This window comes from Rhipicephalus microplus, chromosome 4 (genome assembly GCF_043290135.1).
Source record: "Rhipicephalus microplus isolate Deutch F79 chromosome 4, USDA_Rmic, whole genome shotgun sequence".
NCBI lineage: Eukaryota > Metazoa > Arthropoda > Arachnida > Ixodida > Ixodidae > Rhipicephalus > Rhipicephalus microplus.
In genome coordinates, this window is record NC_134703.1 from 80,250,613 (window position 1) to 80,276,872 (window position 26,260).

Sequence of the window (26,260 nt, forward strand, 5' to 3'; positions counted from 1 at the left end):
GTATACAGAAATTCTGCTGGGCACATGGCCCATGCATGCAGTACGGAAAAACAAAAACATCAAAACACTAAAAAAAAGGAATATAACAAGCAATAATTCTAACAGAATCTGAAAGAAGGTAAAGTAATACAGGTTGTAAAAAGGCAATGCAAATAAATGGGTGTGAATATAATAACAGTCAAAGTAATTATGAAACAAATGAAACAGAACAAATTCTTACTATCCGTGGGAAAAGATACGCTGATGACATTGCCTTGATGAGTTACTCAGGGCACAAATTGCAGCTCATTATTACATAACTGCACACAGAAAGCAGAAGAGTAGGTCTGAAAATTAATATGCACAAAACTAATGTGCAGCAGTCTCGGCAGAACACAGCACTTAACGATAGGTGGAGAGACGCGGGGAGTTGTAAAGGAATATGTCTTCTTAGGACAGGTAGTAAACTTGGAGCCATAAAATTATAGTAACATGAAGACTAAGGGTGGGGCGGATCACATTCGACAAGCATTCTCAAATAATGAATAGCAGTCTACCACTATCCTTCAAGAAGAAGGTTAATAGCAGCTGCATATTAGAGGTACTTAGCTACAGAGCAGAAACCTGGTGGCTTACAAAGAAGGTTCAACTTATATTGAGCACGACATGTCGAGAAATGGAAAGAAAAATGATAGGTGTGACCTTAGGAGATAGGAAAAGAGTAAAGTGGGCTAAAGATCAAACGGGGGTTAAGAATATCACACTTGAGATCAAGAAGAATAGATAGACATGGGCTGAGCATGTAGCGCGTATAGGCGGGATAACCGCTGGTCATTAAGTGTAACTGACTTTATTCCAAGAAAAGGGGAATGCGTGAGGGGGAGACGGGAAATTGTGTGGCCATATGAGACAAACAAGTTTTCTCGTATAACGTATACAGCAGTGGAAAGCACAGGGCCGGGTTGATTGGCGGATCATGGGAGAGGTCTTTGCCTTGCAGAGGGCGTAGTCAGGCTGCTGCTGATGATGGTAAGCTATTAGAGCACGTTTCTTTTCTTCCATACCTCTCCCTTCGAAGTTCAGCCGCCGTGACTGGGAATCGAATCCGTGGCTTAGTAGCTGAACACCTAAGCGACGAAGCTGTATCTCGGCAACTGCCGTGGAATAACGGATTCACTAAATCAGACTGATATATAATCGTTGTTTGATATCACAGTGTGAAGTTGCCGACTTTGGAGTGTTAGCATACTTACTTGTGCGGCGACGTCGCTGGGTAACCGCCGCACGGCTAATACCTTTAAGGCACCATCTTTTGATACCATTGGTATGGTGGACGAAAAAACTGGTGATGTGTAGTCTAGCTGACGCTGCCGCTTGCGCTGGCGAAAATATCAAGCCACTGATTCAGCACTGCGCTGGCCGCATGGAAAATGCCGAGTTCCGGATTGTTCACTGTGCACAACCGCGTGACAGCAAGTATCATTGCCAACAGATGCCGAGGGGTAATGTCGCGCCGGCTATGTGGGTCTTTATGGCCTTTTTTACGACGTCACAAACGCACACCTGTGGCATTCATGCACACAGCAGCCGTGTATGCAGTTGTATGGCTTAATGGATACATGCATGCTGTACGTGTAGCTTAATATTTTGCAGTCAGAGGAGACGAAAGGCGACAACGTTGGTTCGAGCGTGATGGTGGTGGTGAAACTTTATTACCCTACGAGGGGTCCTGAAGGACACTCGGCTAGGTGTCAGGGGCAGAAGGCATCTCCCACGTCGGAACAGAGAGACCGAAGTTCTCCGCCATCTTGCGGGCCTCCTGGACAATCCGAAGTTGGTCTGCTAAGGAAGAGCCTTTGAACACTTTGGCCCACTGCTCCTTCTGCTTGGCGTATCACTTTGGGTATACTACACAATGAAGCCAGCGAAAGCATAGGGAACATCATTTGTAATATTAAACGGTGTTGAAGTAATGGAGTAAGCATAGGGAAATTCGAGTGGACGAAAAAAAAACCAAAACCTTCCATTCACGTGTCTGATGCTCTGAAAAGAGCTGCGGCGGCCATATCTCCCCCGTTCATTTTATTACGTATTTTTGTGTCAACATAAAATTGCGTGCACGCACGAACACGATAAATAAAGAAGCCGATGACACAAGTGCAGGCTATCAGCTGAAAGTTTTATTTACGCAGCAAAATGTAAACATACTGCAGGTAATCACACGATGCAACATATGTATCGGCTACAAACTATAGTGACAGTGTGCAAGAGTTCAGCATCAGCGTCATAATTTACACCCTTAGTATCAGTTGTAAGGCGAATCTCCTTTTGTAGAAGAATAGTGAGGTCTAACTGATCTAACCCCTTTCCTTTTTTTTTTTTTTGGTGTGAAGAGCTTCTCTGGCTGTGCTATATTGAGGTAAAACACACGTATCAATGAGGACAGGATAACGTTTGCACTTTCTACAGTTGGAAGTCAAATGAGCATGCTCATTTTTTTTTCTTTAGTGCCGTTGTGTGGCCTGTCGTGAACGCACCGTTCCGTTTGGACGAGATAGGAGGCTCCACAAAAGAAAGTAATGTTGTCCACTACGTTTGTGGCAAAAAAAAAAACTATAACTTAAAATTATCACGACTAACGCTACACATTCCTTGTCATTTGTGTATATATATATATATATATATATATATATATATATATATATATATATATATATATATATATATATATATATATATATATATATATATATATATATATATATATATATATGAATTACTGTCTTAAATTTCCAAAACGTGTTCTTACATGACGTCACGACGACATGGCGATGTCATTGGCTGGAGGAAGGGAGGGGTGGGCCTTTTGACTTCGAATAGTCACAATGTTCTTGACTTGCGACTGATTATAGTGCTTGCTAGAGTTTGCCTAATGTTGGCTAGCATGAAATAATATATAACACTGACTAACTACCGTGCAAGTGCTCTCTATTACCACCTAAGATTTACTATAGCCCTGTCTGGCTTTTGCATTAACGAGAGCCCTCATTCCTCTCGAACACATGGAAAAGTAGCTGCAGCAAACATATGATTTACAAGGTCTGTTACCAGACCAATGAGGGAGGAACGTTTGTTAGGATATGACTGTTTCCTTACAGTGCCTAGATAATTATCTCGTGAAATACAACAAATGCCAAACACCCTGACGTATCAAGCGTGCATGACCTGTTAACATGCAGAGACCCATATGCGTAATCTTGTGGCACATTACTGGCGTTCACTTGCCCTTATATTCTCACTTCCTGGCCTCATTTGCAGGTCAGCGGAGAAAGGTTCAGTAAACTTTCAACGGTTAAGTTAGAATTTGGACAGCTAAATTAACTGTAAACGTTCAGAAGTTGCTTCAATGATTAGCACAAAATGCTTACGTGAATTATTAGGTGAATAAATGTCATAGGTGGACTTCATAAACAATGTAACGATCAAGTGAGCTTGTTTGCGTACGCGCGAACAGTTTTAAACATAATCTTGCACAGTGTAGTTTATGGCAACGAATCAGCAAATGGCAACGTCTGTAAATTGTATACATAACCAGCAGCATACCGTATAATGGGCAGTCCTATAGCTAAAATGCTGACATTAAAAAAAAAAAGAAAGCGTCAGCTTTCTAAAGCGTAAAGACCTATTCAGATCACGCTAGGAAAACCATTAGCTTATCCGGTTGATAGGAAGCTTGTGCACCGTTTAATGAGGACTTTATGTTGTAGTACGTGAAATGGCTGTGCAGAACATTTTAGGCTAATAATAAGTAAATGCGATGGCGCCGGAAGAGTGGCGCTGTTCGTGTAAGTTTTCGCTGGTACTTTTTTAATAACACGATGCGGCCGCGGTATTCAGAGTCACCTCTGGGGTATACTCTTTTTTCACCAATCTGCACCACTCTTAATATAGTCTTAATAACAGAAACAATATCAGACAAGTCACACGAAGCAACAGAATGGTGTGGGCACTTATTAACAGCCTTATGTTTGCTTAAAAGCAGGAGACAACACTGAAAAAAAAAAGTTGGCTTTTAAAACTGTTAAAAGGAGTGGGATATGTTCCACAAATTAGAAAGTTAGATGAGGTGAGCTGGCAGGTAATTTATTTCTGTTCTCTTGCTGTTCTTCACTAAGCACTTATTTATCAACGAGTTGCAAACTCTCCAAGAAATCTATCCTTGGAAGGGATTCAGGGCATAATTCCTTTCATGTGTTACTTCAAATGCTTGTTGGATCTAGTAACCTGCCACTATGTTCGACCAAATAACAACTTTCATCGGTGTTCTTTACTTCCGCAAGATCACCAATAGTATCTGCAAACATTTTACAGTTATCTTCATCTGGGGCCTTTCGTGCCAAGCTGTGACAAACAGTTGATTCGCATAAAGTTTTGTAACAAGAACGTGTTTTATGCCCGGGTCCACGAAGGCTTCGCTGCCATACTTCCATCATGGATACGACGTAGTGACAATTAACACGAACATAAGGAAAAGCAATAAACCAGAACGTTTTGCAATTTAAGGAGATTCGGGAGTCAAACGCATCACCACTGGGTCCACACCAATAAATATCGGGCTTTTAACAAATTGCGCCACCTGCGCATATAGGAAAAGTACTTCAGGCGCACCTTATAAATCTCGCACTGCTTTTCTCTGAACTTGCGCTGTTGGTTTGACTAGAGTAACTGTATATAGTCCCTACTGGAGCATGTACAGTTACTTCAGGTTTGACGGGGTGGTGACGCCGCCTATACGAGCGGAGAAAGGCTGCAGTGTTACACTAACGAGCCCCGACACAGAACGCTTATGTAGTCTCAGCACCACGGTACGGCGCCTCAACGCCAGCATTTGAACGGACGCTGGCATCAAGGTTCTTTAATCAGGGTGCCCTACCAACCGCACATAGGCGGCGTTAGCCCAACTCAGCACAGCGGATCGTGGCCTCTGCAATGAGCTTCGGCAACGTTCTGCAGCTAACTTCTGTGGCCACCAGGGATACGGCTCGGGGACGGTGCAGTTGCGTGCCTTGCATTTCGCGCTGTGCTAGCGTGTGCAACTTCCGCATGCACCAACGGTGTTTCTCCACCGTCTACTGATACGAGTGCGATGGCGCCCACTAGAAGAACTGCCGCCGAAACACAACGGCACCAAAGGGCGAACGCCGTGAAAGTGAATAGTGCAACGAGGGACATGACAGGGGAGAGCAGGGGGCCTTCGCGCGTTCCCAACTCGAGCTGCATGAGAACTCTGTCTCTCACGTTTCCGAATTTGAGAGCTCCACGACTCAACTGGCTGTCATACACACACCGAAGCAGGCCCGAAATTATTGTAGCTTCGCCGAAGCAACCTTCAAGCAGTACGCTGCTCGGTAACCCGGCGCTATATGCCAAGCACATCCCCAGGACGGTCGCCGACCCGTAAGTCACCCACCCTTAGCGGGCTTACGAGTACACAAAACGATTTTGTAAATACCCGTTCGGGGTTTCGCTTGCTCTGTCTGTGAGCGCCTGTGGTTCACGTGCGATTTGCGCGATGCTCCGGTGCGTGCAATCCAGTGTTTCCGGAAAGTGTATCCCAGTCACGAGTCATTGCTTGTCGTGATGACGTAGTCTCACCAGGCGTCAACATTGGTACGTCAGCGCGTAGCGGTACTGTATCCACTAAACACCCAAGGATATTATATATCAATGTGCAGTAAACATTTTGCTACTTCTCTGAAGACACGTTTCACTTTTGTGTGTTATACCGATTCTTATATGAGAGATATCAGCCACATTTTAGGGACGAAGTACCTCAGGACAGCTTTGTCGTCGACTCTCGCTGTACGCTATCAAGGCATATAACAAACCGTTGCTATATATAGACAAAACATGAGTTTATATGATGCGATAACGATTATGATTGAAGTTAAGTTTCAGATAAAAGCACTCAGACCACTCCTGCAATATTTTAATGAATGATGAAATCAAATAGTACTTGAAGGCACATGTTGCAAAAATCCACAAATCACAAATTTAACTATCACAATTTTAAAGGATAACATTAAGATGTGAAAAATGACGTGCCTGTCACTTTGTCTTCAACGAGAAATCCTGAAGGAATGCACCTTCGCTTGCTTCTTATAGGAGATTGTTTTTATCTTCTTTCTGACCAGACGAGTGTACATACATATTTTACGGAAACGCTTTCGCTTTCCCATACTAGAGTACGAAGTACTCTGAATCGTCTAACACGTTTTTCAAGCATACCAACGTTCCAGGTGTTGATATGAGCAGTGGTTCGTCGAGAGCTCGTTCACGGCGTAATTTTTGTCGACATGGCCTCATTAGATGTGAGGACCACGGAATGGCTTTATGCTCTCTCATAGCCGAGTATCTCGTACTGATTGTTAGCCACGTTTTAGGAGCGAAGCTCCTCAAGACGTGTGATGAGCGTCCCGTCGCAATCGTATGTAGCCACCTATAGTTAGCTCTTGAACCGGCTCTGGAGGGCGGTACTTGTACATTTAACGAAATGCATATACGCTGAAAAAGGCAAATGGTACGATACTAGAGGACGTTACTACTAGTATGATAAATAATAAAAATCACAGCATATCCATAAAATTTATGATGATGAGTGGGGTGAAGCGTCCATCAGTCCGCCCGCGCTTCCGTTCATCCGTGCGAGCGTCCGTTCATCCCTCCGTGCGTCCATCTGTTCATTCACGTGCCCATCCGTCCGTCCGTGCGTTCGTCCATGCGTCCATTCGTGCGTCCGTCCATCCACCCGTCTACTCGTGCGTCCGTCTCTGCGTTCTTCCACGCGTCCGTCCGTGCGTCCGTTGTCCATCCGTGCGTCAAACAGACAGACAGACGACGGACGGACGGACGCGGCCAGCGGATCATTCACGGTTTGCCGATAAAAAGTGTGATACGCGCAAGGCAGCGGCGGCTCGCGCTCGAAGATGGTACCCCGCTTTTCGAGTGCGCAAGAAAATAGGGATGACGTCACACGAAGGCGTTGGCGATCGCGTGTTCGTTGGCGGCACCGTACGCTAGAGGGCGCGGTGTAGCAAAATAAAAGCCGTTCTGGCGCGCCCGCGCGTTCAGGTGGGCGGATAGACAAGGCTGCAGAGTGGAGTGCGCGGAAAGCGGCGGCGCCTCACAGTCGAATACGGAACCCCGATGTGCGAGCGCGCGAGGCAGAAGCGTGCCCTGAAGCTGCGCGGCAGCGCCAAGATCCCGGCGTACGAGAACGAGAGGCCGAAGCAGCGCGGCAGCGGCGTGTGGACCCAGCTTCGCCCCACTCTCCATCTTCACACCGTGGATATGATGTCATTTTTATAAACACACAAAGCAACAGTCATCAAGTCTTAGTCGTGCTCTTCATCGTTCTACATCACACACATTGCCCTTCTACCTCGCCGTGTAACAGGACACCTCGCCTCCATTGTGTGAGAGCCTTCCTCTGTGGAGGAAAATCACCACCACCACCATCATCATCATCATCATCATCATTATCATCATCAGTCTGACTACGTCCACTGCAGTACAAAGGCCTCTCCCATGTTCCGCCAGTTAACCCGGTCCTGTGCTTGCTGCTGCCAATTTATACCCGCAAACTTCTTAATCTCATCTGCCCACCTAACCTTCTGTCTCCCCCTAACCCGCTTGCCTTCTCTTGGAATCCAGTTAGTTGCCCTTAACGACCAGCGGTTATTCTGTCTACGCGCTACATGCCCGGCCCATGTCCATTTCTTCTTTTTGATTTCAGCTATGATATCCTTAACCCCCGTTTGTTCCCTAATCCACTCTGCTCTCTTCTTGTCTCTTGAGGTTACACCTACCATTTTTCTTTCCATTGCTCGCTGCGTCGTCCTCAATTTAAGCTGAACCCTCTTTGTGAGTCTCCAGGTTTCTGTTCCGTAGCTAAGTACCGGCAAGATACAGCTGTTATATACTTCCCTCTTGAGGGATAGTGGCAATGTACCTGTCATAATTCGAGAGTGTTTGCCAAATGTGCTCCACCCAATTCTTATTCTTCTAGTTACTTCAGTCTCGTGGTTAGGCTCCGCGGTTATTACCTGCCCTAAGTAGACATAGTCTTTTACAACTTGATGTGCACTATTACCTATCTCGAAGCGCTGCTCTTTTTCGAGGTTGTTGTACATTACTTTCGTTTTCTGCAGATTCATTTTAAGACCCACCTTTCTGCTCTCCTTGTCTAACTCCGTAATTATGAGTTGCAATTCGTCCCCTGAGTTACTCAGCAATGCAATGTCATCGGCGAAGCGCAGGTTACTAAGGTACTCTCCATTAACTCTTATCCCTAACTGTTCCCATTCTAGGCTTCTGAAAACCTCCTGTAAGCACACGGTAAATAGCATTGGGGAGATTGTGTACCCCTGCCTTACACCCTTTTTGTTTTGTATTCTGTTGCTTTCTTTATGAAGCACTATGGGAGCAGTTGATCCCCTGTAGATTTCTTCAAGGATGTTTATATAAACTTCATCGACGCCCTGATTCCGCAGTATCTGCATGACGGCTTATATTTCTACTGAATCAAACGCCTTCTCGTAATCTATGAAGGCTATGTATAGTGGTTGGTTATATTCTGAGCATTTCTCTATTACCTGATTGATAGTATGAATGTGGTCGATTGTTGAGTAGCCTGTTCGAAATCCTGCTTGTTCCTTTGGTTGATTGAATTCTAATGTTTTCTTTACTCTGTTAGCAATTACCTTTGTAAATAGCTTGTATACTACAGAGAGCAAGCTAATCGGCCTGTAATTCTTCAAGTCCTTGTCATCTCCTTTCTTATGTATTAAGATGATGTTAGCATTCTTCAAGACTCTGGTACCCTTCCCGTCAAGAGACACCTCGTAAAGAGGGTGGCTAGTTCTTCTAACACAATTTGTCATCCCTCTTTTAGCAGATCTGATGTTACCTGATCCTCACCAGCAGCTTTGCCTCTTTGCCCAAAGCTTTTCTGACTTCTTCTATCATTACTGATGGGGTGTCATCTGGGTTACTGCTAGTTCTTATAATATTAAAGTCGTGGTTGTCCCGGCTACTGTACAGATCTCTGTAAAACTCCTCCGCTATTTTAACTATCCTATCCATATTGGTAGTTATTTTGCCTTCTTTGTCCCTTAGTGCATACATCCGATTTTTGCCTATCCCAAGTTTCCTCTTCACTGATTTGACGCTTCCTCCGTTTTTCAGAGCGTGTTCAATTCTCTCCTGGTTATACCTTCTTACATCGGATACCTTACGCCTATTAATCAGCTTCGAAAGCTCTGCCAGTTCTATTTTGTCTGTTGTACTTGAGACTTTCATGATTTGACGCTTCTTAATGATATTCTTCGTTTCCTGGGAAAGCTTGCCAGTGTCCTGTCTAACTACCCTGCCTCCAACTTCCACTGCACACTCCGTAATGATACTTGTCAGATTATTATTCATTGTATGTATGCTAAGGTTTGCCTCCTCACTAAGAGCCGAGTACATGTTCTGAAGCGAGACTCTGAATTCCTGCACTTTCCCTCTCAGTGCTAGCTCATTGATTGGCTTCTTGCGTATCACTTTCTGTCGTTCCTTCCTCAAATCTAGGCGAATTCGAAACCGTATCATTCTATGGTCACTGCATCGTACCTTGCCAACCACTTCCACGTCCTGCACGATGCCTGGGTGTGCACTCATTATAAAGTCTATTTAGTTCTTATTTTCGCCATTAGGGCTCCTCCATGTCCACTTGCGGTTTCCTCGTTTTCGGTAGAAGGTATTCAAAATCTGTAAATTATTGCGTTCTGCGAATTCTACTGGTAGCTCTCCTCTGGCGTTTCTAGTACCGATGCCATAATCTCCTGCTGCCTGGTCTCCCACCTGCTTCTTCCCTATCTTTGCATTAAAGTCTCTCATCAGTATTGTATACTGTGTTTTTACCTTACTCATTGCCGATTCCACGTCTTCATAGAAGCTTTCAACTGAAGCGTCATCATGGCTGGATGTAGGCGCGTAAGCCTGTACCACCTTCATCTTGTATCTCTTATTCAGTTTAATTACGATACCTACCACCCTTTCATTAATGATATAGTATTCCTCTATGTTGCCAACTATGTTTCTGTGAATTAGGAACCCCACTCCCAGTTCTCTTCTGTCAGCCAAGCCCCGATAGCAAAGGACATGCCCATTCTGTAGCACCGTATAGGCCTCATCTGTCCTTCTAACCTCACTGAGCCCTATTATATCCCATTTAACACCCTCCAGCTCCTCGAGCAGTACAGCTAGACTTCCCTCACTAGATAAGGTTCTAGCGCTAAACGTTGCCAAGTTCAGGTTCCAATGGCGGCCTGTCCGTATCCAGAGATTCTTAGCACCCTCAGCTGCGTTGCAGATCTGACCGCCTCCATGGTCAGTTGCTTCACAGCTGCTGGGGACTGAGGGCCGTGAGTTATTTGACGTATGCATGTGGGAGGTAGTGGCCAGATACTGCACCAGGATGACCAATCCTTCTTTGGTGAGGGAGTGCGTTCCCGGCGGTTGTTACCGGTGAGGCCGCACCCCAGGCCTCGTAATGCAGTTCGATCACCACGCGGATTTTTTTTATCCGGTTGGGAGCTGCGTGGCACCGGGATTTGAACCACGGACCTTTTGCATGCGCGGCGGATGCTCTAACCACAACGCCATCGCTGCTTCGGAGGAAAATTAGCAAAGGTCAAAGGCAGTTTTTACAGCTTCCAGCAAGTCATGGGGGCTTTGGTCGTCCACTCATACCAACGTTAACGAGAACATCTGCTGCGAAAACAACACTGAAGTTCTTCGATGATGGAAATACCCTCGGGTAATAATATACTGGATTAGTGCACAAAAAGGAACTTTCATGGCAACTCTGTACATTGGACCTTGAGCAGAAATTCCGCTTAAATTTCAAAGAGCTGCTAGAGGCTTAAAAAGAACAGTTGAATCAATAAGTTCATGCCGTCTGGAAGATGTTTCATCGCAGGAGATAAGTGAAATGGTGGCAAGTAACACACTGACCAAAGAGGAAAGGAAACAATCCAGCACGACAAAAGGGAAACGATGGCATTGCAATCGCGTACCTGACAAAATGCGCGAGTTTGACTTGTTGCGAAGATAGAGGGCATGGCCTACGCGTTAGAGGTTCTCACAACGGGGAGTCGTTCAAAATGATCACTGTCGCAATAGCAGCAAAGAGGAAATGGCACAACATGCTTTGTTCGAGTACTCGGTTGCGAAAGAGGTCTGCCACATGGTGCAACACCTCTTTGGCTTTCACACAGTGCGTATGAAAACAGAACGTAGGCTGATGGCAAAACTGGTCTTTACGGCAACCTTGTATCTGCTGCGGCGACGCCATCTAGCGGAAGTACGCCACAAGCCTCACAAGGACGCCGATTCCACAGTCTAGAAAATGCGCCTCATTGAATAGAGTTACCTCGATCAGCAGCTGGAAACACACGGCGAACAGGATTTTCTTCGACGATAGCACACACGTTTATTCAGAGCAAGGAATGGAACGCTGGAGTTTCCAGTTGATTCATATAACGAAATGTCCACCATAGTGCACATGCATGAGTGGCATTCTTCGAAATGTGAACAACTTGATCTATTTTAATTTTCCTTTGACTTATAACATTCGGATACACCTATATAAGTTGGTGTTTTAGTGCTGATTTATCAAATGTACTGTTTTTTCTTTGTTTTGTTTTTGATTTACAAGTTACATGTACGAAAAAAATTTCCTTCGTCAGTCGACACGGTTACATCGCGGAGTCGGAAACAACTTCAGAACTTCGCGGCATTTCTTCCTCGAAGGCGGCATATACGTGTGTAGTTTGCGATAATGATTACCAAACAAAGAACAAGCGCAAACTTTTTACACTAGTCAGTGACTTGAACGTAGACGCTACTGACAGCGACTGAATCATGCAGCTTATAATGTCTTAACACGCTCTACGGTGTAGTTTATATGACTGGAGACAACCAAGAAACAGCTTTACAAACCATAAATCACTCAACTAAGAAGCAGCCTTATCACTGAAGTCAGTTGGCATATCCCAGCCGATATTATAGTCTCCCCACAAGAGATTTCTGCCCATCTATTTTGCTTTTTTCGAGCAGCCCACTTCCATCAATTATCGGTTACAACAATAAACTTTTCGTGTTACTTCAGTATTGCTATAAGCGGGTGCACCTGTATAACAAGAGGATTAAAAATACGAGAGCATTAAAGAGGAACCAAATAAGTACACTTAAATATATATGCAATTTACGTCACTCAATCTCCATTCGCAGTGCCAATGCACGGTTGACGTACGGTGACATGCCGGTATACGATACCTAGTGCTTCGCCACTCGCCATGATTTACAATAGGGGAGATGCGGTGATTTTCGCCCTCTCCATATAAACGCAGACCCAGTGTACAGTAGTAATGAAAACGATGAATAGCTAGGCCTATGCACTATTCCTGCCGTTAATAATTCTGTCTTTCACCTAGTGATACAAAGAACAACCCTATAAAGTAGAGGTTGCAAACTTGTCTCACCTAGCAGACTGCAGTAAAAAAAACTTAGTCCCGGAAGGGCCGACAGTGGAGAAGGTCAAGCAAGCAGAAAGGGGGGGGGGGGTGAATTGGTTAACGATGCTTTTTTTAAAAGGGCCTTCGTGTACCAATGTATCATTCTCGAAAAGGACATTTTTTAACAGGATGCGAGACACATGTCTATTTCGGTCATGCGTTAAACCAAAACTGTCGAATGAATACTTCATTGTGTACAGATTCTGGTCGCCAGAATCTGTACTTTATGAAGTAGTCGGTCGACTATTCTGGTTTAACACGTGGTTACCGCATGGTGTGCCACACGAAAAAAAAAATGATTGAGGCCAGTCCCGTCTTCGTAGCTTACCCGAATAAAGCGTTAATAATCATAATACGCGAATAAATAATACCAGTTGGCCGTGTAGCAAAGTGACAAACATTTCATTGCTTGTGAAGCCTCGGGTCACATGCGGCCTACAGGCCGCGTGCATGAGACTCCGGCAACAAGAGAGCGGGCATGGTTAAATTCTAATAGATTTACGCCCTTTGATTTTTCAGGGACATTCAATTGCAATGTGGGAACGAAACAGCGGTCGCCACCCTTCAGATTTCCGCGTTGTAAACAGAGCACCACTTGCACCTACTTTTAGGATACGTGACGTCACAAACTTCAAAGAACTTTAACACGTTTCCCGGTATGCGACGTGGCGTATTGATTCAATGGTGTCACAGCGAGTCGACGGGGTAAATTTCACTACCGGGTCAGTAACGTGCCTCTTGTCTTTGTGCCGTGCCACGCCATGCAATCAAGCCTCTTCGGCAGCAATCGTCATTTTGCTATTGCTTAAGCGCACACAAACCCCCTTACTCTGGCCCGCTGGTGAGTTGCCGTCAACGTCCGATATGAGGTATGCCATCGCAGTGCTTCCACTCCTAACTCTATATGTGAAGCGGAAGAACCCATGCGTATCGACTAACGTTGTCCCTACGCATCAGTAAAATGAAGGCAATAGGATCACAGGGTTATTTATGTCGCTCAAATGTCCAAGGAATAACATGTGGTATCGCAGCTTGCGTCGAAAAGCATGCGGATGTCTAAACAGGCTGGACGCAGGAGGCGCACAAAGTCAGCAACACGAGTAATCGCGCTATCTTATACAAAAACGACTCGATTCACGAAAACAAGGGTCAAGCCATTTACTCACCTTCTTGGGAGGTCTCCTCAGCTTTCAGAAGTAGAAAGAAAACCAGTCGATGCAGGTGCTCGCGTATCCATGCGTGCGCGGACGGCCAGGTGAGCGATGAAGAGTGCAGTGTCGTCAGAACTCAGCTATCGGCCGGAACGCCTAACACCGAGATAACTGAGCTCTTCCTATCGCCTGTGTTTCTCTGTGCCATTGTGTCGATACTTTGACGTGCATTATCGCCCATAAAAAGGAGACGCGATATGGTTCCCCCTCCTCTCTCTCTCTCTCTACGGGGGAGGCGCTCTGCTTGTTGTGTGCTGTGAATCATGCCTCTTTCCTACTTCGTTGTTGCTTATTGCGAGTGTGCGGAGCAAACGGGCGATAAAAACGATCCCACACGCGCGGTCACACGCGGCTGGCAAAATCTTCCAAGTTTGGGTTTCTAACACTTACAGAGAGAGAGAGAGAGGCAGTGAGTGAGGGACAAAGAACGCCGCGCGACATTTTGACAGTCCAATTTCGACTTTTGGGCTACAGTACATGAACAAGTTTTTGTGTAAGCGTTTGCTCTGCCCTTCACCATCTGGGCACGGTCACCTCCTCATTGTTGCGAGCTTTCCACGTAGATCATTGAAGTGTTGCGAATCCAACTCTGATTTCTCTCTCCCTTATTTATCTTGTTATCTCTTTCTTTCGTTCCACCGATGAAACTCAGGGCAGAAACGTGTATTTCTGATCGTGTCGTTCTCATTTTCATTCAATGAAATCTAGCTGTTTCTCTAAAAAAAAAACGGGAATGAAGTTTCATTGAAAATTATTATCAGGTATGAGAAGTTCATAGTAGAAAGAGTGATAAAAAATATGCAGAAGAAGGTCTCAAAGCACAGCGCTCTATAAGGCCCAGATGCTGCCAAAGGCTGCAGAGTGCAGCTGCATTGAATCAGTACCGTGCTGTTGTTGAATCAATTAACAGAAAGAGCTGCACAAGAATGTGCAAAAAATCGTCGCCCGAGCATTCCGTACGAGGGGTTAACCAGCTAATGCTGAAACGTGCAGCCCCAGTGCTTAGCTGTGGGTTCAACCTGACGCTGCACTGAAGCCATTCAGAATTACTGGTTACATGTTCGCGCTTCTTATTGAAGCTAGACAGACGCTTGGCTTGGGTTTACCACACTGTTTATTTCACATGTCACACACAGACGTCGGAGCCGAAGCCCAAGTGCCGCCGAAAGCGGGTGTTTGGCCCGGTGAACGCGCTCCCGCAGTCATCCAGTTGGCGCGTTTTGGGCCCGCAACGCCGCTTGTTCGGCGTGCCGTTGTTACGAACGTTTGACATCGCAACCTAACTCGACGGCACGATTTGCAGGATCCACCCTGCCACCAACGCTTGCATTCCCGTTCGCTATTTAGCGGGGCTTGGAAGGATCATCGTCACGCAGTTGCTACCGGAACGCGGCTTCTTGGGCCTGTTTCTGTGCCCGGACTGCAGCGTCGGCTCAGCGAATGTGAGCGCTCTCACGTTTCCACTATCGCCGCTCTTCTAAAGTTGCCCCCTGTTCGGTAGTTCATACGATCCGTGGATTTCCCATGTGGAAGCTCTCAGCAAATTTGATGCGCGCGTGCTCGGCGCCGCGGCTGTGACGGGATGAATGACGTCGCTCACAGAGTAGCAAATGGCGCGCGTGCTTGGATACGACGCTGAGAATGACGTTACTGATAGCTCAGTCAATGGCGACCGCTCGTGACTCCGATGCCGCATGGTTTTTCGTTTCTCCTAGCCGCATACAGTTTTCGCTGAATAAACAGCTATGGATAATACTCGCAGTGAAAAAAGTGGCAACTAGTGTTGAAATAAGTGAGCCTCTAGTGCGCCGTGAAATAAACTTCAAATGCTATGCTTTCGTTCTTTTGTATCCTACCGACGTGAGCTTAATGAGACGTGTTCCTGTGTGGTAATAAAAATAGTTAATGCTCTACGAATTGACCTGCTGCACGTGGTAATTGAGCTCAAAATTGTAAAGCAGTGACGTATATTCTAACTTAAATGCCGTATGCTAGTTCCTTTGTACCCCGCCGCGGTGGTCTAGTGGCTAAGGTACTCGGCTGCTGACCCGCAGGTCGCGGGATCGAATCCCGGCTGCGGCGGCTGCATTTTCGATGGAGGCGAAATCTCTTTAGGCCCGTGTGCTCAGATTTTGTTGCACGTTACGGAACCCCTGGTGGTCGCAATTTCCGGAACCCTCCAATACGGCGTCTTTCATAATCATATGGCGGTTTTAGGGTGTTGAACCCCACATATGAACATCTAGTTCTTTTGGAACTGCGCCGCGTGTTTAGCATATTTCCAATCGTCATTCACAGTAATACGCATAAAGTAGCATTCCGTGCAAACTAACACGTCATTCTGTTTTATTTCTGCAGAAATAAAGTGGAGGCGATCCAGCATAAGCACGACCTCCCATGGATATGAAGCGTGGGCTTTAAAAATGAGCAGTGGGAGACAAATTTCGCCAGCTCGGACCCTAAGACGCGGTTTTCTGTCCTGGATCGCGTCGACCAGGTGGCGAAGTTCAATGAAGCCCTAAACCTTTGACACTACTCAACCACCCTTATGTACTCAAAATTTTCACGTGAGAGTAGTCTATAGATAAAGCTCTTCCACCCATCTAGCCTACGCCAATGGCTGGGTGTGCCATTAGAACTTAGTTTTGCCAGATAAAACTGCAAATTCTTTATTGCACGTTTCGTGCTCACCTGTTGTAGCAAGTCTTATTTTTGTGTGTTAATTTTGACAGTTATGAAGCAATCTCATCAGTCGCAGTGTGTCACTGAGCCAAAAACATTCCTTCGGTCCAGTGGCTAAGGTACTCGGCTGCTGACCCGAAGGTCGCGGGTTCAAATCCCGGCTGCGGCGGCTGCATTTCCGATGGAGGCGGAAATGTTGTAGGCCCGTGTGCTCAGATTTGGGTGCACGTTAAAGAACCCCAGGTGGTCGAAATCTCCGGAGCCCTCCACTACGGCGTCTCTCATAATCATGTGGTGGTTTTGGGACGTTAAACCCCACATATCAATCAATCTAAAACATTCCTTCCAGCGCGAAACATATCTTCCAGCGTGATGGCACGCACCAATCTTTTAGGGTGAAAATGGGTCAGCCCAATAGGTAAGATGAGACTTTCCTGTCTCTTGCGTTTCGTCTATTTCATTTATTGACGTTTGCGTTACAAAATAGCACTATGAGAAACCCGACTATCTTATTTCATTCACAAAAAAAAAAGAAACATTCGTGGTGGTCCTTTCAGTTCCTGTTTATACATAATCAAGCCAGCGGTTCGTGTATCTCACTTTGTTTGATTACTTGCACGTTTACATTGACACGGTGTCGTATGTATCACCAGCAAGCTGATAACGTATATTCGCTGTACGCTCGCAGAATGCTGTTGGCAAAGTAGGTTGAGGTTGCGTACAATGATATGCGGACATATAATCACACACTGTGAGGCGGATGCATAGCTGCGCGATCATATCACCCTCGCCGTGTATGTACGGGCAATCAGAACTTTATCGTGATACGTCCACTCGTACCGGGGGCCCGTGGGAATGAAAGCGCTTCGTAGTTCTTATCAGACATGCCAAAGGGTGGTGGTGGGTACAGTTTTTGAAGATAATGTGCCCCTTCGCTTTTCACGCAGCAAGCAATATATAAGATAATTATTGGTGTTTTACGTCCCAAAACCTTCATATGATCATGAGGGACGCGGTAGTGAAGAATTTTGAGCCGCTTGACAACACGGTGTTCATCAAACGTGCACCTAAATCTTAGTGAATGTGCCTCAAGTCGATCACCGTAACCGGTATACACCACCGTGGAGGCACAGGAAGTAAACACGATCTGCCAGAAAACACTGACGTTACTAACCGAAATGTAAACACACTATCCTTTTAACCACGAATCTTATCTCAGTTGATGTTTTTCCTCCGTTGGCGTAGCGCTGGTCACGGCGACACTGGATATACTGGACCACAGAACACCTACCAGTGAGTGGACTGACTAGCGAGATCGGCGATGCTGAACTCAGTAAGGGCTGCGCCACTCCAAGATGGACGAGAGTGAAGCTCGGTGGAAAGGCTGAACCGGTGAGAGACACACAAATATGTATGAATGCGAGCCGGGCGAAGGTGGGCATTAACTTCGCTGTTTTGACAGCGTTCAAGGAGTGCAGCTGGGCACACTTTTGTACTGTGAATTACCACATAGTGCTCGAGCGCACAGCATTCATAACAGCATCCGGAAAGAGGAATGCTGTCGCCACACACGTAACCAATGGAAGAAGGCTCCACCTACCTTCGTCGTTTTTTCGGCCGAACGTACTCTGGATAGCTATGTGCTCCTTTTAGAAAAATCGCTCGTGGCGTTAACCTGAGTGTATAAAAACAGCTCTACTAGAGCCTCCCAATCACCATAACGAGCGGAGATTGAGAGTGGTTGAACCTGTCTTCGTCGTATTTGAAACCAAACTTACAGAACGTCTCTCACATCTCTGGATACCACTACACCATTTTAAACATCCACACGCACGATGCTCGTAAATCATCTTCAAGTATTCTGACAAGACTGAGCACTACATTGTAATGAAAGTAGTTTCGCTGTTAGATGAGAGGAGACACGGTGCCCGGAAGCGCTTTGTCCCAGAGATCTAAGATACTGAACAGCCCATCATCATCCGAAAGTCTGTCCTGGCACCGACTTTCTCCCGGGCTTGTGGAGGAGACGAGATTTGTTTTGAGCATACGGTCTTTACACGCACAAGGGAAGGTAGCTGCCACTCTGCGCATAGCAGACTTCCCCTGTCTCACGACTGCAAGCCTTTGGCGCAGGAGCTTCAACCCCGTATTCAGAAACGCTCCTCGGTTCGAATTCCATCCTTCACTTGACTGAGTTGAGCACTGCACCGCTGCTCGACTGAAATTGATGCTGCGCTTCTGAAGAATCACTGCAGAATATTGCCGATATACAGTGACTTGTTCTGCCAAGAGATGGTGCTCCCATCGACTTTTTCAAGTCGAGGAGATGATGATTGATTGATTTGTGGGGTTTAACGTCCCAAAACCACCATATGATTATGAGAGACGCCGTAGTGAAGGGCTCCGGAAATTTTGACCACCTGGGGTTCTTTAACGTGCACCCAAATCTGTGCACACAGGCCTACAACATTTCCGCCTCCATCGGAAATGCAGCCGCCGCAGCCGGGATTTGAACCCGCGACCTGCGGGTCAGCAGCCGAGTACCTTAGCCACTAGACCACCGCGGCGGGGCTCAAGTCGAGGAGAGTCTTTGAATGAAGGAGCATTTGTGAATACGGGGGTTAGCACAGCACACGAAGTGAACGTACCCTGGACACCGTATGGCTGAAAGCTAGCGGTGTCTCACCCAGGCACGAGAGCTGCTGCTCGGCGCGAAGTGCCCTGCACCGCTCTCGACTGAAATTGACGCTGCGCTTCTGAAGAATCGCTGCAGAATATTTCTGATATACAGTGACTTGTTCTGCCAAGAGATGGCGCTCCCATCAACTTTTTCAAATCGAGGAGAGTCTTTGAGGAAGGAGCATTTGTGAATACGGGGGTTAGTCACTGCACACGAAGTGGACGTACCCTGGACACCGTATGGCTGAAAGCCAGCGGTGTCTCACCCCGGCACGAGAGCTACTGCTCGGCGCAAAGTGCCCTGCAGACGTAGCCTGAAGTAAAACCGAAAGGTGGGCGAGTTGGAACTTATTCATCGAGGTGCACAAAATTGAAACAACAAGAGAAGGAAATAAGACAAGCTCTGGTCTGTCAACTGAAAACTTATTTGTAAAATTCAGAAAACCATGCGCCACACAACATTACACCCGATTGATAAAACAGATTTCTTGTTCTGATAATGGAACAAATGGCTGGCTTACGCAATTGCCAACACACTTCGCCGTGTGATACACCGAAGCTATCACACGTGTACGTTGATTGTGATGGCGATCGGTGATCTAGGTCTATGCGAAGGAAGGCGTGCAACCACAATCGCGGCAATGGCTGGCGAGGTGGGACTAAACATCACCCTTCAATGAATATTCGTGCTGTCGCAACATTATATTGACACATCTGGCACACTGTTGACTGGCGCAGGTGCAAGGTATATTATACTAGATGCGAAGCAGTTCTTTGACTCAAGTGTGTAACGCCGTACGTACGTGCGTCCGTACGGACACGCTGCAAAACGTTCCCTTCGCTGAATGTGTTCGCTGCTCACTGCAAATGTGTTGGAATGGTGCCAAGTAGGTCACGTCACAGCTGTGCACTGACGTCACGCTCCCCTCGCAGGTGCGTGCTGACGTCACTCTCGTCTTCACCCGCAGCACGCTCACCACAAAGCCCGCTGCTGCCGGCTGCTGCACAATTGTTTGTATCTTACACCATGTTCGCGCATCGCATCGCACTCTACAACGCTCGCGCTTTGCTTGCGTGGCGCCGCTTTGCCAAGCGTGTCCGATGATGCAAGAAGGGAGGTGCGCCAATTGCGTTCAATTCGGACCGATCCCGTCTCAATAGGCAACAGGTGTGTTCACTGAACACACTTCGAAATTTACGAAGTGACAGAATGATGGATGAACAGATGCATGGGCAGATGGATGGACGCACGGACGGACAGAGCATTTTTAGAACGTATGCGCTCCATGAACCGTATGCGCTCGATGAATACCTATGTCTCGGTCCTTCGGGAAACTACGTCAACGGCAGCGACAACGAAGATCATGCGAGCCTAAGGAGTACTGCGCCTAAATAAAGAAAGAAGGAAAGAGAGAAATAAAAAAAGAACAGAAGAAGAAATATCGAGTACACCCGAAGCTTCGCTTGTCACCCTTTTTCTGGTAGCAAAAGGGCTTCTGAAAATTTTAAAACCTCCTTGGGGGTACAGAGGGTGTTTTCAAATCTTGGTTGTCTGAAGAAATTCTACCCACATTGTTATGCAGACCATTGCCCGGGCTGTGGCAGTTCACCCTCAGTCTTCCGTGTCATGATCGAGTGCTCCGCAAACTTCTTTTCTCCCATGCCAACTCTCCTCAACTCGCTACTCTAGAAATATCTGTGGGACAATGCTTTTCGCGACAGACCTCTCGAGGGCGTCCAAGCGATTACACAATGGGCCGCACATCGCCAAGTTCATTCAAGCGACCCCGTAATAGGTGTTCCTCCCATGCTCTTCGCTTAATTGAAACTATAGTACACGGCACCTACCCTCTCCGGCACACTCTCGCATCACATGCTTCGGTTGCTGGGGGTGATGATAACCTCACGCGCCCGCAGCTGTTGCTATGAGAGAGGGAGAGAGAGCTGAGAGATAACACCTGCCGGCGCCTAGACGCCATGGACCACGTCGGATGTCTGACATGGCCAGACTAAGAAATGCATTCGCATTTAAAATTAGCGTCACTCTTAAAAACTACAGCAGCATTTAACGTATTCTTTGCATGAGTATACAATCTGCTAACTTCACAGGCTCAGTTTGGCGTTGTAAATACGATGAGTGCGATTATGTGAACTTGAATGGCGCTAAGGCCAAAGAGCACCAGGAACTGACAACGAATGTGAGTTATATGGTTATGTCCAGTGACTGTATAGGGGCGTAATATTCCACGCGCTAAAGACGGGTAAAACATATAAATACTTAAATCATGACAGTGGTGTGTAAAAGGTGTTGTAGGGATGAATGAAGTGGTCACGGTAATAAAAGTATGGGCTATAACCTTAGCACGAATGCTTCGTCAGCGTCCTTGTGTCCAGGAGCCGCGGGCCAGGTTCTTTCCCTAATATACCTACCGCACCAGCAACCTCCGTTGAGAGGTCGCGCAACGAGAGTCCTCTAATATAAAGTCTTTCTCAAGAATAACGCGAAGCTCATTCGATTAATTCTTATGGAAAGCACATTGAGCTGGTTGTGTATAAAAGACGTCCCAGCTATCTCACAGCTCGATAAAAAATTTGATCGTCGTCACGGGAAGCAAACCTAGGGCGTATTGTTCATACTATAATAGCTAATAATTATTTTTTAATATTTACGGGCTCAGGTTTACGGGATCAGGAAGTTTTCGCTAGAAGACTACTTGATCAGGCTTGTACAAGTTCGTGAAAAAGAAATGACGGGGCGTTTAACCATACTGTTATGTTGCTCGGCCTCTGCAGTATATGGAGAAAATACCTGGCAGTCCGCCTAGCCGACACAAACACACTGCCTATTCATGAATCCTTAGGCCATGTGATCTTGAACTCCGTTGAATATTGAAGAATTAGGGCCCCTGTAGCAGAGTGTCTCCAAAAACTTCAGCCACTTAGGCGTATAAATGAATCATCATGACTATATGTTCACCGCAGCCCCGCCGCGGTGGTCTAGTGGCTAAGGTACTCGGCTGCTGATCCGCAGGTCACGGGATCAAACCCCGGCTACGGCGGCTGCATTTCTGATAGAGGCGGAAATGTTGTAGGCCCGTGTGCTGAGATTTGGGTGCACGTTAAAGAAGCCTTGGTAGTCAAAATTTCCGGAGCCCTCCACTACGGCGTCTCTCATAATCATATGGTGGTTTTGGGACGTTAAACCCCACATAACAATCAATTATATGTTCGCCATACTCCTCGTTATCTCTGTTCGTGTTGTTTATGCGCTGTATTATTACTATATGATCTCATTCTTTCGTCGGCACTCACGCGCGTCGGACGCATGAATCATGTGCTCCGTAGTAGCGGCGTTTGCGGCACATACTAGCCGCGGTAACAGGATGAGCGAAGAGCAAGACGCAGGATACGAAGTAATTTTGCCACCACTGCCCAAGGGACGCGTCGCGCAAAACACTGTGTTTTTACACGGTGATGTGCGCGGCAGACCGTATCGAGTAGAAGATTCCCGAGACGCGCTCGGACCTACAGGACTGCTGCCGGAGGTGTTGGCACTGGGGGCCTACCAGATAAATCATGTCTGGGCAGTCACCATGAACAACGCGGACGCTACGAAACGCTTGTTGGACGTGAAGGAACTGAAAGTCAAGGGTCGACGCTGCATCATCGTAGACCCCCAGGATCAGCAGGTGCGGCTGCGTCTTCATTGGCTGCTGTACGGCGTCAACGATGAAGACGTGCGAACGGCGTTGGCGGCTTATGGGAAGGTCGTACACCTCAATAGGGAGAATTGGCGTGTTCAAGGAGTCAGCGACAAGGGGTTAACCACGCGGACTGTGCTACTTAAGCTCAAGAGTGGCGTGAAGGTTGAACATCTCCCGCATCAAATCAGGGTGGCTGGTGAACTGGCACTTGTGGTTGCACCTGGTCGGCCAATGCAGTGTCTGCGCTGCCAAGGTACCGGCCATGTTAGAAGAGAGTGCAAGGTACCCCGATGCTCGCGTTGTCGGCGGTTTGGCCACAGCGAAGACGCGTGCATGCGCACGTACGCATCGGCTGTAGGATCAGCTGAAGGTGAAGACACAGCGGAGTTGGTGATGGACGTGACCGAGGCTGAAGACGCGGCGAAAGGCGCAGGCGACGTGGTGAACCCAGAAGCTTCAACAGGTACTGCCACACCGACTGGGGGTGAGGAACCAACAGTACAAGCAGACATAGAATCTGGGGAGGTTACTCAAAAACCAGCCGGCCAAACCGAAGAGGGCTTCACAAGTACCCCATCGAAGGAGCTGGAGCCGGGGGAATTACCCGAACTTCCGGTGTCGTGCGAGAGTATCAGTGGTGGGGCGTCAAGCAAAAGACCCCGCGAGCAGTCTGCAGGATGACGTGAGGTGTCCAGTGAAAAGCATGAAGAGGGGCTACCTGCGAAGGCGACTTCGTTCAGACGCAGCAGCACAAGGATGCGTCCCAACCCGACATTGGACAAACACTGGCCTCCTTTGCCCTCCAGTGGCACGGGTCCACCTGGAGGCTCCGAAGATGTCTAGCTCTATGCTAGACGCTGAAGGTAAGCATCATGCCCCGGGCTAACTTCTTCATGGTGTAGACATGGCTTTTGCACAAAAACTTAGAGTGGCAACGTTAAATGTTCGAGGTCTTGCCGCAAAGCGGAAACAGAGCCAAGTCTACAGGCTGTTCGTGGATCAAGATCTGGATATACTAGCTGTACAAGAAACAAAAGTAGACGGTGAGAAGCAGACCCGGGGCATGGTGCTAAGGTTTACGGCGCGTTACTACGCAATTGTAAGTCAAGCAATAGGCACGTCTGCAGGTTGTGTTTTGTTCATTAAGACGTTACCGGGTCTGGTAGTGCAAGATACCTTCTCTTGCCCGTCTGGTAGATTGGTTTGCTGTGATTTTGTATTCAATGAATGTCAGTGGCGTATAGTGTGTATTTATGCACCAACCATTTGCGAGGAGCGATCACTTTTTTTTTCAAGCCTAAAGCAGCACTTCACTTTGGAAAGGAAACATGTATTACTAGGTGATTTTAACTGCGTCCTCAACGGGCGAGATCGAGCAAATGGACGCGCCATTTACGATAAAAGTAGTAGGACGCTAGCGGACGTAATTACTGAATTCGAGTTAGAAGACGTGGGCAGCTGTATGGAGGGAACGCGGGATGTGCGTTTCACACATTTTCAGGGGAATAGCGCGTCTTGATCGCATTTACGTGTCGCTTGAATTAATAGCTCACTGTAAGACATATGCTGTCTACCCTATACACTTCAGTGATCATTGTTTAGTTAAATATGATATGGGAGAGAAAACAAAAGGCGGAACTTTCTCGTGGGAGCTGTGGAAGATGAATTCCACTTTGATCACTGACGAATATTTCTTAGATCAGGTAATGAACTGTATCAATGAAAGAAAAATGGACGATGAAGTTAAACTTGCAGAACAATGGGAAGAGTTCAAGCAGCGAATAAAAATAAAAGCTATTGATCGTTCTTGCGCATTGAGTTACGAAAGGAAAAAGACAGAAAAAGAACTCCGAAAGACTTTGGAAAGACTAATAGACTTGGAGTGCAAACAACCGGGAGAGTATAAAATTGACATACGCAATATTGAGCAGAAACTTGCACTGCATGACGAGGAACGCTACCGCGGTGCACTCGTCCGTTCTAGGGCTGAGGCTTTAGCGGCGGGAGAGACGCCAACAAAAAGAGCGTTAGGGGTGGAGAAAACGAACGCTCGACGGAATCATATCGAAAAAATAGAGAAGGATGGTCACGAAGTAACTGATACGGACAGCATTTTATCCGTATTTTCAAGTCATTATGAAAACCTTTTTGCGTGTAGGCAGGTAAACCTAGAAAGATTTAAAGAAGAATATTTAGGACGCATGCCGAAAGCGAGTGAGGAAGTGAAAAACGCTTTGGAATTATCTATATCTGCATCTGAAATTCAACGGGCGATTGATAAGTTAAATCCCGGAATATCTCTAGAACCAGATGGTCCTTGTGCCAAGTGGTACAAATGTTTTAAAAGTGAACTGTCTCCTATACTTGAAGGCGTTTTTAATGAGGCATATGAGGAAAAGAAATTACCACCGTCCTTTGGTGAATCGCGTACTGTTCTCATTCCGAAAACAGACGAGGCTGAAAAGCGCAGGCACGTCACAGCGTACGGGGCAATCGCACTGACAAACGTAGACTACAAAATATTAATGAAAATTTTGGCGGCTAGACTTCAGTCAGTAATAAAATATATCGTCGGTCCACACCAAACATGTGGAATCAAAGGTCGGTCCATACTTACAAATGTTCATAAAATGCGATCCTCGAATGTGTTGACACCAGTCAAGCTCGTGTGGCCATACTCCAGCTGGATCTGGAGAAAGCGTTTGATTGCGTTGCCCACGCTCTTTTGTTTGCAGTATTGAAGCACATTAATGTTGGTAAGATAATTATTGACGGAGTAGCCATGGCATGTCAGAATGATAGTACTAGACTAATTATCAACAAGACATTGGGCACCCCCCCCCCCCTTAGAATTGAGCACTCAGTGCGTCAAGGTTGCCCTGTTAGTCCACTGTTGTTTGGCATCTATATTGAAACTTTATGTCGGTCGATATTGCAGAATGACATCATTAATGGCTTTAGAGTACAATCTTCAGAGGTCAAACTACTCGCATACGCTGATGATGTTGCGATTTGTAGCACTTCCTATGTCGGTATTGAAGAATCAATCAGAGTTTCTAAATCTTTCGCCGAAGTTACAGGAAGCCACATAAACTGGGGTAAATGCCTCGGCTTCTGGCATGGATATTGGCCTTCAAAACCAGAATTTTTCGCAGCCATTAAATGGGCGAAAACGCCAGTTAAATATCTCGGAGTACCGCTCGAGTCATACAAAAGTACTGACGAATATTGGACACAGCAAACAAAAGAAATTAAAGAGAAAGCGAATAGGTGGAATGCAACTTATCTGTCCATGTTTGCTAGGGCTACTTCATGCAACTGGTTTTTTGTGTCTAAGCTGTGGTATGTGATGCAAGTGCTGTACTGTTCCCGGGTCAATGTGCAA

At 46.6% G+C, this 26,260-nt stretch overlaps 1 protein-coding gene across 2 annotated transcripts in view; it reads right to left on the minus strand.

Moving 5' to 3' along the window:
• The window catches only part of LOC119172741 (facilitated trehalose transporter Tret1), a 33,234-nt gene extending 19,308 nt beyond the window's left edge, over positions 1 to 13,926 (minus strand). The window contains exon 1 of one of the 2 annotated variants that reach the window (XM_037423888.2): positions 13,766 to 13,926. Coding sequence is in view for 1 of the 2 variants with exons in the window: in XM_075893050.1 (XP_075749165.1) it covers positions 1,233 to 1,301 (69 nt within the window). In the remaining variant the exon portion in view is untranslated. Of the gene's footprint in view, positions 1 to 1,232; positions 1,451 to 13,765 lie in introns of those variants that run through there. The other variant, XM_075893050.1, reaches the window with a different exon arrangement.
• Positions 13,927 to 26,260: the final 12,334 nt, after the last annotated feature.